At 45.9% G+C, this 12464-nt stretch overlaps 1 protein-coding gene and 1 pseudogene across 1 annotated transcript in view; one reads left to right on the forward strand and one right to left on the reverse strand.

Moving 5' to 3' along the window:
* Nucleotides 1-39: 39 nt before the first annotated feature.
* Nucleotides 40-4146, forward strand: LOC120033571 (annotated as a pseudogene).
* A 2247-nt stretch (nucleotides 4147-6393) lies between these two features.
* Nucleotides 6394-12464, reverse strand: part of LOC120033195 (protein TANC1-like) — a 48824-nt gene continuing 42753 nt past the window's right edge. Inside the window, exons 19-26 of the mRNA XM_038979478.1 lie at nucleotides 12308-12441; nucleotides 12066-12189; nucleotides 11269-11444; nucleotides 10920-11052; nucleotides 10593-10684; nucleotides 10223-10369; nucleotides 7985-8085; nucleotides 6394-7867 (exon numbers count right to left, since the gene is read on the reverse strand). Coding sequence (XP_038835406.1) covers nucleotides 6394-7867; nucleotides 7985-8085; nucleotides 10223-10369; nucleotides 10593-10684; nucleotides 10920-11052; nucleotides 11269-11444; nucleotides 12066-12189; nucleotides 12308-12441 — 2381 coding nt within the window. The remainder of the gene's footprint in view (nucleotides 7868-7984; nucleotides 8086-10222; nucleotides 10370-10592; nucleotides 10685-10919; nucleotides 11053-11268; nucleotides 11445-12065; nucleotides 12190-12307; nucleotides 12442-12464) is intronic.

Raw genomic sequence — 12464 nt, forward strand, 5'->3', positions numbered from 1 at the left:
TGCTTTGGCCCCAAGATCCTCGGTGGTGATGATGATGATGATGATGATGGTATTTTCCTCCCTCTATCTTTGAGTTTGGCCTGTTCCCAGATCTGTTTGTACAAACATGACAACGATCGTAAGAGTTGTCTATACAGCACAACATTATGATCTGGGACCAGGCTATCTTGGAGTCTCCATATATGGGAATTTGTTGAGACTGGTGTTTGATTAATTTATTCCCGTCTCTCAGGTAGTGGTGGGGTAGAGTTCCGCCTGGCCTCCTGTGGACAAGACCGCACGCTGAAGATATGGACCGTCTCCATATCTTCTGCACAGGCAGTACGTTGACCACACGCTATGGTTATGCAAATGCCCTGTTTAACGTCGAACTGTGTGCATATGTTGGTAATCAAATGATGTGTGTTCACAATGACTGATCTGAAGGTGTAGTCCATCTGTCCCCTCTGGCCTGTAGGCTGTAAGATGCAGCTGCTGCAGACCCTGACCGGCCGGTCTGCCCCGGTGCTCTCCTGTGTTTTCTCTGCAGACGGACAGCTGCTTGTGTCTGGGTAAGTCAACCCATAGGTGATCTAAGGCAAAGTGCTCTGTTAGTCAAGATAAAGTTGTTCATTTACTCCAACTGGCCACAAGGGGGAGAAGTGTGTTGCTTTTGTCCATTGCCTTTTCTGTTGCAGCTCAGTGGACAAAACAGTCACAGTGTATGATGCTGTAAGACACTCAAGCTCTTTTCATTACCGTAGAAGTCATTTCAGTTTAACTCCCCATGTTAATGTCCCACAGAAATCCATAAAAACCTCTCATCTGAACTTGAATAGTGTTGCTTTTTCATTGCCAGGGGGCTTTGCTCTACACATTGAACCAACATGAGAGGTAATCTTCCTTCTTACCATTGGGACATAGTCACATCAAAATGGCCTTATTCGAGTAGCCTACTTTTTAAAATGTACCTTTCCGTCCTCGCTCCCATGATCCTTTGCCGTAGGTACATGACGCCGTGTCTCTCCCAGCACACCCCTGATCGCCACGGTTTCTATGGACAAGACTGTCAATATATGGAGAGTAGAGGACACACACAGTGGCCATGGTGGGTAACGCACACACACACAAAGATGGACAGAAGTCTAAGATAGGAGGTGTATTGACAAGCTGCCAGTGTTATTGGCATTAAGAATGGCATTAGCGTTCTGAGTCACGTTGTGGGGTTCCTACATACTGTTTCACTATTTTCTCATGTAAACAAAGATCCTGTTGACTTAATGGTGATGACAGCCTGGTGATTATGTGCTGTTTTTGCATAAGCTCTTCTTTATTGATTATGGCTTAATTCTGTTTTTTTATTCTGCCAATCACCATCCCTCTCTCTGCATGGTTCATGAAAAAAAAAAAAAAAAGGCAAATCTTTACCTGGTGAGTTTGACATTTTCTTCCTTATCTGCACCACTAACGTCCAATCTGCTCATTGAAAGCAGTGAGGGATGGAGGATCTCTATGTGAAACCTAGGAGTCCCACTGCTATCAAAGAGGGCTTTATCGCGAGTAATACTTCTAACCAGGTGATAATGCCTTCTGCAAAAATAAGTCTTTCATAGCCTGTTGTGTTTCCAGGTGACTTTTTCCTTGAAGCACTGCCTGGTGAGAACTGAGTTGCTTTTCTATTTTTATGTGTAGTCACTGTATTAGTGTACACAGTGTACAAAACATTAAGAACACCTTCCTAATATTGAGTTGCATCCCCCCGTTTGCCCTCAGACCAGCCTCAATTCGTCAGGGATTCATCAGGCTATGTTATGGAAAGAGCAGGTGTTCATAATGTTTTGTACACCCAGTAGTTATATAGGCTCACAATGGTTTCTTCCTCTCCTCCTCTGACCTGACACCTTTCCAAGAACCTCTTTCTAAGACAGGCTTGTCAATAAAAGGCTTGCAACTCAATGACTGTAATTGTAAATACATTAATGTTCATCGTTTTAGTTGACAACAGTATTTTGTTGTCTTTTATGTGGAGTCTTACTGTGCTCTTTGTAATGTACTTTGTTTTTCACATCTTGTTATCTAGTTGAAACTGCAACATTCTCATGCGGAGGTGGGGAAAGTGACTAAAAAGCACTGTAGAAACTTCTGATGGATTACACATTAATAACTACTACAGCATGTCATTTCCTGTTTTCCGACCTATCAGGCAGAAAGTTGCCGCGTCACTCCAGACTTCTGGTCAGTGATTGGTCAGAGGAGGGTGTGGCTGTGTGAGGAGGGGCTGGAGACGCTGGTGGAAAACTTCAAGGCGAACAACATAGATGGAGCTGAACTCGTCAGTCTGACCAAGGAGACACTGGCTTCAGAACTCAACATAGGTGGGGACGGCACATCACACCATCGACTAGACACATGATCATAATAACATGCATTATCATACAGCTAATTGCACATTATCATATTATACACATTACCCACTTGTCCGTCTGGTATCTGAGATCACCGTTTTGTACAGTAGCTGGAAACAGAGCGTCATCACATACTCAGACTGGAATAAAAAAAATTAAGTAGGGGGAGGGACAAATGAAAAACAAGGTGGACATTGAGGAATGAATGTTAATGAGATGTCCTCAGGATTACATACATTTGAACTGTACAGCATTAGATTAGGCCATGTGTATTCTGCACCGCGGGTGTAATCTGCTTTAAGATTTCTGCCCCATTACATAACACAATTACTCATCCCAAAATAAATATCATGTAACATAGAAAATGGTATACACCTAATACCATTTCTGTCTGTAACAATTCCAAAATCCATCTGAAAATGTGACTTACAGATTTTGGTTGATCCGTATATCTTCTCTTTTAAATACAGATCTTTCACCCTAGTGAGGAAAGCCAGTTTTCCCAACTTTTTTTCTGTGAGGTGGTAGGTGTGGGTCTGTTGTTGGTCTCTCACGCCAATAGCAACCATGGTAACCAAACAGCCGTGTTCTCTAAAAGAGATGAATCTCTTAGTAGACATGGGTGTCTCTCTCTACTGTCTCTGAGAGTGAGGATGGCGCCATGCCAGGCTGTTATCTTCCTGATGGAGAGAGATTATCCTTTTTCCTCTCAGGGATGGAGGGCTCTTTTTGTTTTTTTTGTGTATAACACACACACACACACACACACAGACTGACCTCACTTTACTGTAGTCTCCATGGTGACCAGGAAATGGGTCATGTACGCAGTGTGTTCAAGCCAGGATATCACGTCCACAAATGATGCAGCTCCATTGGCCAATGTACCATTTCCCCATAACTCTGCCTGGTTGTTTCCTGTTGGTGTACTGTAGAGTCTGTGGGGCTGCGCAGTATGGTCCTGAGGAAGGTGGGGGAGCTGAAGGCGGGGGGTGTGTGTACCCGTGTTCCTGATGAGTTCCTCTGTCCAATCACCAGAGAGCTGATGAAGGACCTTGTTATCGCTGCAGGTGGGACACGCCCCCACGGCAACCTGTCTTTCTGTCTGGTTGTGCCTTTTTAGGTATCTATTTATCTATTGCTATGCTACAAAAAAAATTGAAATACAGTGGCGTGCTTTTAAAGGATGCTAAACACACTATCCATCTTGTCTACTTTTTCTTCTGAACAGATGGGTACTCCTATGAGAGGGAAGCGATTTGAGAGCTGGATCACAACCAAGAATCGTTCCAGCCCCATGACCAACCTGCCCTTACGGACAACACTTCTGACCCCAAACCGAACCCTGAAGATGGCTATTGGACGCTGGAGGACCAGCCAGTGAGAAAGAGGGATGCAAGGGCGTCTCTACATCCCTTTCAATCCAAAGATGGTCTATCCCTCAGTTAACCTCTGACCAAAAGTAGGCTCATAGTACATAAAGCTATAAATGATGTTTTCAGGTTGACCATACTGAGCTTCGATTCAACCCCTCACTGTGTCTGCACTTACACATCTGTTGGGATGAAACTACTTTATAATGTAAATATTTATAGCTGATAAGACATTCTAACATATATATTCTCAAACTCATGCATGTTGACTGTGTTTAACTCTGCTATTTACTCTACTCTGCTGCTTTAGCTCCAAAACCATTTCATTGATGATAGTGCAGTGCATTCGGAACCCTGGACTTTTTCCACATTTTGTTATTTAATCAATTATTTAATCAAGTATTCAGACCTTTTACTTTTGTTGACGTACCTTTGGCAGCAATTACAGTCTCGAGTCTTCTTGGGTATGAAACTACAAGCTTTGCACACCTGTATTTGTGGAGTTTCTGCCATTCTTCTCTGCAGATCCTCTTTGCCCCAGTCTGAGGTCCTGAGCGCTCTGGAGCAAGATTTCATCAATAATCTCTCTGTACTTTGCTCCGTTCAACTCTCCCTCGATCCTGACTAGTCTACCAGTTCCTGCCGCTGAAAAACATCCCCACAGCATGATGCTGCCACCACCATGCGTCACAGTAGGGATGGTGCCAGGTTTCCTACAGATGTGACACTTGGCATTTAAGCCAAAGAGTTCAGTCTTGGTTTCATCAGACCAAAGAATCTTGTTTCTCATGGTCTGAGTCTTTAGATGCCTTTTGGCAAACTCCAAGTGGGCTGTCATGTGCCTTTTACTGAAGAGTGGCTTCCGTCTAGCCACTCTACCATAAAGTCCTGATAGGTAGAATGCTGCAGAGATGGTTGTCCTTCTGGAAGGTTCTCCGATCACCACAGAGGAACTCTGGAGCTCTGTCAGAGTGACCATTGAGTTCTTGGTCACCTCCCTGACCAAGGCCCTTCTTTCGATTGCTTCGTTTGGCCTTGAGGCCGGCTTTAGGAAGAGTCTTGGTGGTTCCAAACTTCCAAACATTTAAGAATGATGGAGGCCACTATGTTCTTGGCGACCTTCAATGCTGCAGAAATGTTTTGGTACCCTTCTCCAGATCTGTGCCTCCTTCGACCTCATGGCTTGGTTTTTGCTCTGACATGCACTGTCAACTGTGGGACCTTATATAGACAGGTGTGTGCCTTTCCAAATCATGTCCAATCAATTTACCACAGGTGGACTTCAATCAAGTTGAAAAACATCTCAAGGATCAATGGAAACAGGATGCACGTGATCTCAATTTCGAGTCTAATAGCAAAGGGTATGAATACTTGTGTAAATGAATTGTTTCAGCTTATTTGTAATGAATTTGCAAACAAAAATAAAAAAACAATTGTCACTTTGCCATTATGGGTATTGTGTGTAGATTTTTTTTTTTAAAATCGTAAATCAATTTTAGAATAAGGCTGTAATGTAACAATGTGGAAAAAGTTAAGGGGTCTGATTACTTTCCGAATGCACTGTAGGCATTTTGAAGGGATACTGGTGTCAACAACAGAAGTGTTCAATCTATGGCTGAAGTTATATAACAGGGATAGCAGATGTCGGTACACACACAATTTTACACATGGGTGTTTGAAATGAGGGGATGGGAGATTTCGAAAGGGAAGACTGTTGTCATTGTAGTTTTCCAAAGAGATTTTAATTCCCCATGATTATGGTAGTAGTGCTTGAGCATAGTCTGTATAATGTGTCGCATAGCTCACAAATCAAAGATGGCAACAATGTTCATGTAGAATATCTGTATCATCTCACCAATAATACCCTTACAAGCTATTCTGTACCTTACTGTAAACTGTTAATGTTGTGCGCACAAACGAAATAAATCCATCAACTTTTCAATTATTTCTCTAGCTGTGCAAAAATAACTATATAAAATATATTGTTCTTACAACTGACCAAGCCATCGGCACAGTAAATAAATTAACAGACCGCAACAACAAGCAGTTACAACAATGTCCGTAGGATTATATGTACACTTAATTAAATATGATTATTTATAAAATGTACAAAGGTATAGAACCCTCCATGCATTGTGAAACACTTTGCATCGAGGGCTCTGTTATACTGACAAAGGCTATCACCACTTATATAATCTATAAATAGAACACATACAAATCTAATGTATAAATATCCCTATTCAATATGCGTGCCAATCGTTTAATCAAATGGCTTCTCGTCCATTAGTATCGAAACCCTTTAGTGTTGTTCTTTACAAACTACATCATAGTTACGTTGCTATAATGGCCCATAGTAGGATGCTGTGCTACTGTTCAGCTATTGGGCTGGTACTATATGGTGTTTCCCAGGTCTGATTATGTGCACTCTGGAGTTGCTCTAGGCATGCTTACGCAAAAAGCACAAAAGCCTCAAATACTGCTTAAATCTAAACGCAGTGCATCACATACACTGTCACTTTACAAGAGTCAGATTAAGAAAGAAACTTTGAAACCCTTCCCTTGCCACCGTTTCTCTGGAATACAGAGAAAGTTGTTATGGCGTCTGCACCTGTGTTTGTGCTTGACTGAACATGGTCATTTCAGACGTTGGATTCTATAAAGGAGCGTTTAGGTTTGATGGGTAGGATGGCTGGGTTATCTCTGGTGAGCCCTGCCTGCCGGTGGTTCCCATCTGGGAACTGGGAGGAGTGATGTAGGCCTGCAGCTGGACCTGGTCTTGATTCCCTGTGGTAGAACCTGTCTCCAAACTCCCTGGCCAGGGCCTTGGCCTGAGCCTGTTGGGCCAGGTGCTGGGCCTGAGCCTGGGCCCCGTTGAGCCCCTGGAGGGGAGCCTGGCTCTGCAGTGGCTCAGCGTAAGAGGACCTCCGCTTGAACTCATTATTCAATCCCTGGATGTTGTCCGTAGGGGCCATGCTGTGTCTCTGGTTCTCTAGACCTTCAGGGGAAAGTGGCTGGGAGTGAGGCTGACCTTGCCAGCCCAGTCCAGGTGGGGGCTGCCCCTGGACACGCACTGCCTTGTCCTTCACCCCCATGAATGGCCGAGGCTTGAGCTCTGGTTTAGCCGGTTTGGGGCGAGGCACGTCGGGCCCCTGAGGAGCCTGGGTCCTGCTGCTGTCTGACAGGGTCCCGCTGGAGGCTAAGCTACTGCTAGAGCTGGAGGCCTTCATACTGCCCGTCTGACCACCGGAACGCAGACCGGGGCCAGCCGACCCCCCAAAACCCTCCCTCCTTACCTCCTTACCAACCCCAGGGGTGAGGGACCCAGCCTGCCCGTCCAGCGTGGTGCCGGGGTGGGCTGAGAGCCTGTCTGTTCCCCTAGCCAAGCTGGAGGAGTGGCCCTGGAAGGGCTGGACAGATGAGGAGGAGGAGAGGTGGTGGTGGTTGACAGGGGTGAGCCCCGGGTGGTGGTCTGTGGAAGAGGAGGGCAGAGGGCTGATGTCGATGCCCAGGCCAGGGCTGGGTCTCAGGGAGGTGGAGATGTGTCTGCCTGGCAGGGGGCTGGAGGGGCCACACAGAGACATAGGCCTGCCCCCTGGTCTGCCCCCTACCTGCAGGGAGTTACAGTGCTGCTGCTTGGTCTTCATGCTTTGGTTCTGTCTAGGACCCTGTAGGACAGAGCCCTGCTTGTCCAGAGACAGGTTGGTCTGTGTGGACCCGTCCAGAGGGGAACCAGGCCTGGGGTCCAGGGGAGCTAAGCCCACTGCGCCTGGTACTGGTGGGAGAGCCCTGTTGGGTCCATAGGGGTTCTTGGGCCTGTTTGGTCCATAGGGGTTCTGTGAGGGCTCTTCCTCTCCCCCTATCTCTTCATAATCATCATCTAGTTCATCCTGGCTCTGTGTATCACAACTCTTCTCTGTGTCCTGGCTCCTCTCTGTGAGGTCGTCGGGAGTCTGGCTGTGTGCTGCTTGTTGGCCTTGTGGTGTGTTGGGGGACTGCTGCTGCTGTTGTTGTTGACACTCGTCCTCCACACGCGTCAGCAGACGGCGGATCTCACGGTTGGTGGGGCAGAGCCGAGACGCCTCGTGGAGGTCGGCTAGCGCCGCTGCATACTGCCTGGATGGACACATGAGGCGAACATAGTGAGAGGTGAGTGTGTCTTGTCCTTAGACAAAACTGTACTCGTCCATTCTAGTCCCCCCTTGTTATCAGTATGAACTGGCCTGTACTAACCTGCTGCTCCTCTTGGCTCGTGCTCTGGTGTAGAACGCCTCATAAGACTTGGGTTTCAGTTCAAGGGCTTTGGTGGCAAACTCCTCCGCTATACCAAAATCCTGTCGGGAAAAAGAGGACAGAAACTCAACAGTTAATTATGAATGTTTACTGTTAAATTCAGTCCACCCTGAATTTCTCAAGGAGAAGCCAAAACCAACGCCTTGAGGTCATTAGCCTGGGTAATGTGTTTGTGAGCGTTAATGAGTGCAATGTGAATCCAGCGGTAGTCCACACAGCGCCACACTTTGCAATTACTGTAAGTGACTGGAATGAGGAATTCAGCGTTGTTTAACTGGAGAATTATTCATCTGTGTGCAGCTCAGAGTAGAGCAGCTTTCTCTCCCAGTGTCTTAATGGATTCTCCAGACGGGTGCTCATAGCTTCTCTCCAAACCGTAAAAAAAAAACTCCTTCAATCAGATGTCGGAAATGAAAACTATTGACTCTTAAAGATACAATGCAGTCGTTTTTTATCTCAATATGAAATAATTTCTGGGTAACAATTAAGTACCTTACTCTCATGGTTTTCATAAACATAAAAAAAAAACTAAACTAAAATAGCTTCTTAGCAAAGAAACATTTCTCAAGCAATTTGTTGAGGTAATCTGAAGAGATTTCACCCCATGCTTCCTGAAGCACCTCCCACAAGTTGGATTGGCTTGATGGGCACTTCTTACTCAATAGGGTAGTCAAAGCCAAACACAGCGTGGTACGAGATCTTCAGTTTCTTTGCCAATTTCTTGCATGGAATAGCCTTAATTTCTCAGAACAAGAATAGACTGACGAGTTTCAGAAGAAAGTTCTTTGTTTCTGGCCATTTTGAGCCTGTCATCGAACCCACAAATGCTGATGCTCCAGATACTCAACTAGTCTAAAGAAGGCCAGTTTTATTGCTTCTTTAATCAGACAAACAGTTTACAGCTGTGCTAACATAATTGCAAAAGTGTTTTCTAATAATCTATTAGCCTTTTAAAATTATAAACTTGGATTAGCTAACACAACGTGCCATTGGAACATCAGATGGTTGCTGATAATGGGCCTCTGTACGCCTATGTAGATATTCCATTAAAAAACAATCAGCCGTTTCCAGCTACAATAGTAATTTACAACATTAACAATGTCTACACTCTATTTCTGATCAATTTGATGTTATTTTAATGGACAAAAAATGTGCTTTTCTTTCAAAAACAAAGAAATTACTAAGTGAACCCAAACTTTTGAACGGTAGAGTATATAAAACACAAGAAAATCATGTTTTTGACTGAGCTGGGCCTTTAATGGTAATTTCATAAGCACCTCTAGTGGCCCTGGTGTGTGTGTGCATGCGTGTACAATATGTCTGTGTGTGTACAATGTGTGTGTACATGCCTGCGTACACAGTGTATCCATCCATCTCTTTGTATGCCTAGAGAGCATGCGGTTGGCTTGTTTTTAAACGAGTTTCGCTGCTCCCCTCATTCCTCTCAGGTGAATATTTAATGAAGCAAACCAAAGTGTGATTCCGTCCTTGAGATGGAGGTGGGCATTACACCACAGCCTTGAAATCCACAGCTCTGAGTAACTGTTCAATGTTTAATAACAGTTTTTATGGCCTCTCTACTCCCACTCCCCTCCTGTTCTATTCACCTGCAGCATGATGAAATATGGATGATATGTGTGCCCAGCCAGCTCTCTCTTCCCCCTGACCCAATATCTACCAGCAACAATGGAGGGAGGATCCCTTCTTTCCGTGTGGGTTTGTGTGCGCACGTGTTTGTGCACGCGCGTCCACCTTGCATGTGTGTGTGAGTGAGCGATTCCTCCAGTATATGGGAGAGCATGACCGTATCACATCATAGCATCTTTCCATTATTCATTTGCCGGAGGATGCCATTTTACCACCACCACTCTAGTATAACAGTCTTATTATATTGTCTGGTCAAACAAGGGTGTGTTAGATCACACCCTCCAGGCTGCTGACATGAAGATCTAGCCATTATACCTACTGCTATACTATTAACATGAAATGACATTTCATTCAGTGTTAAATTCTATAAAATAGCTAATGGAGTAGTGTGTAGCCATATCAGACGACGCAATACCTGCAGTTTTATTACATGTTCAATTATATTAGCAACTGATGTGCTATGTGTGTGTGTGTGTGTGTGTGTGTGTGTGTGTGTGTGTGTGTGTGTGTGTGTGTGTGTGTGTGTCTCACATTAGTTTTCCTGCGGCAGCGTGACATGTTGAGGTACAAGGAGACACGGAGCTCTTTCAGGCCCTTCAGGTCGTCTCCGAAGCCGTCTCGGGGGAACTTCCTCAGAGCGTACTGATACCTCTGGGCTGCCTCCTTCATCCTCCCCTTCTGGAGAGAGAGAGAGAGAGGAGAGGGAGAGAAAATACAGACATTGATTTGGAGAAGAGGGCTAGCAGATTTTCTAATTGAACACACTTTCATGACAGACAGACAGACAGACAGACAGACAGACAGACAGACAGACAGACAGACAGACAGACAAGACAGACAAGACAGACAGACACACACACACACCCAGAGAGATCACGTTTTCCTTTGGTTGTTAACCCACCTTATACAGCAGGTTGCCCTCCTCCATGAGTTTCTGTAGGAGGATGAGAAGGACGTCTGGTTTGGATGTGGCCATCGCCCACGTAGCATGACCTGGTCAAGAGGTAAGAGAACACAGGTTAAACACACACACACACACACACAGACACACACACACACACACACAGAACGCTGTAAAAGGTATCTAAAGAAAGTACCTGATCGATCATAAGGGGATGTTCTGTAGCCTTTTAGCAGGTAGAAAGGAGTGAAGAGAAAGAGGGGTGAAATACATGATGTTGATAGCAACTTCCTCAAGACACTGACAGATCAGGTCAACTCAACTCACCCAGCTTGGCCCCTTTCTTCAGTAGGGTCACCACTACAGCAGCGTTTCTACAGCCCACAGCCCTCTCCAGAGGCCTCACCCCACTGTGGTCCACATGCTCCACCACCGCACCCTTCTCCACCAGGTACTGAACCTGTGGTTGTAGAGGACACCACAAAACAAACAGCATTTTAAAAGGATTCAAACAAGGCCAAAGGTGCTGGAGGGAATTGGGCAAATTCAGTACTGTGTTTTTAAAAATCTATAATCTAGGCCAGTTTAAGACAATCTAGGCCAGTTGCAGCGAAATCAGAATTATGTCTGTGGATCAATTTGTTTCTCCAGTTTGCAGTATTAGAAGGAACCCCACCATCTCTGCATCACCGTTGAACGCTGCCAGGTGGAGAGGGGTACGTCCGTTCCTGTCAGGGTGATCTATCTCTGCCCCCTTCTCCACCAGGCGCTCCACCACGCCCTTCTGACCCTTCAGACACGCCCAGCTCAGAGCTGTCTGACCCTCCTTGTCCACGGAGGCTAAAGACGCGCCTGGAACCAGATCAGAAATAACATGCTCACTCCACTGCAACTCAGTCTGACATATACTCAGTTTATTAGGTACACCCATCTAGTACTGGGTCGGACCCTCAGCGGCCAGGAAAACATTCCCCACACCATTACACCACCGCCACCAGGCAGGATGGGGGTCATGGACTCATGCTGCTTATGGCAAATCCTGATTCTTCCATCAGCATGACGCAACAGGAACCAGGATTCCTTAGACCAGGTAAAGTTTTTTCCACCCCTCAATTGTCCAGTGTTGGTGATCGTGCGCCCACTGGAACCGCTTCTTCTTGTTGACGAGTTGTGCGTTCCGAGGTGCCATTCTGCTAGTCACTAGTTTTGACCATTCTAACGTTCAAACGAACAGTAACTGAATGCCCCGATGCCTGTCTGCCTGCTTTATATAGCAAGCCAGGGCCACGTGACTCACTGTCTATAGGAGCGAACCATTTTTGTGAACGGGGTGGTGTACCTAATAAACTGGCCACTCAGTCTATACTGTATATCTCAGAGCTACAAAATGAAAAAATAATCTAAAATAACACTTTATCCCCCTTAGTGCACTGAGAATTGACATGTACCATGATCTGACCCTGGACCTCTCACCCTTTGTCAGCAGGAAGTCAGCAGTGCTGAGGTGGCCCTCGCTGGCTGCCACCATCAGCAGACTGCGGCCCTGCTTATCGATGGTGTTAATGTCCACACCGCTCTGCAGCAACAGCTCTGCTACCTGAGAGAGGGGGGGAAGAGAGACAGAGAGTGAGAGCATGAGTGAAAGGACAGCCATTAGTGCTGTAAAGCAGGAAAATTAGAAGTGTAACAGAAAGATTCATCAGAATGATTCTCACCTGGGGGTGTCCATGCCTGATGCAGCTGAAGAGTGGGACCACCCCCCTTTGGTTGGGCTGCTCCGCCCCTGCACCCCTCTCCAGCAGGAAAACACACGTCTCTGTCCTGCCCCGGCCTGCAGCCGCAGTCAGAGCTGAGAGAGAGAGAGAGAGAGAG

This window comes from Salvelinus namaycush, chromosome 40 (assembly GCF_016432855.1).
Source record: "Salvelinus namaycush isolate Seneca chromosome 40, SaNama_1.0, whole genome shotgun sequence".
Taxonomy (NCBI): domain Eukaryota; kingdom Metazoa; phylum Chordata; class Actinopteri; order Salmoniformes; family Salmonidae; genus Salvelinus; species Salvelinus namaycush.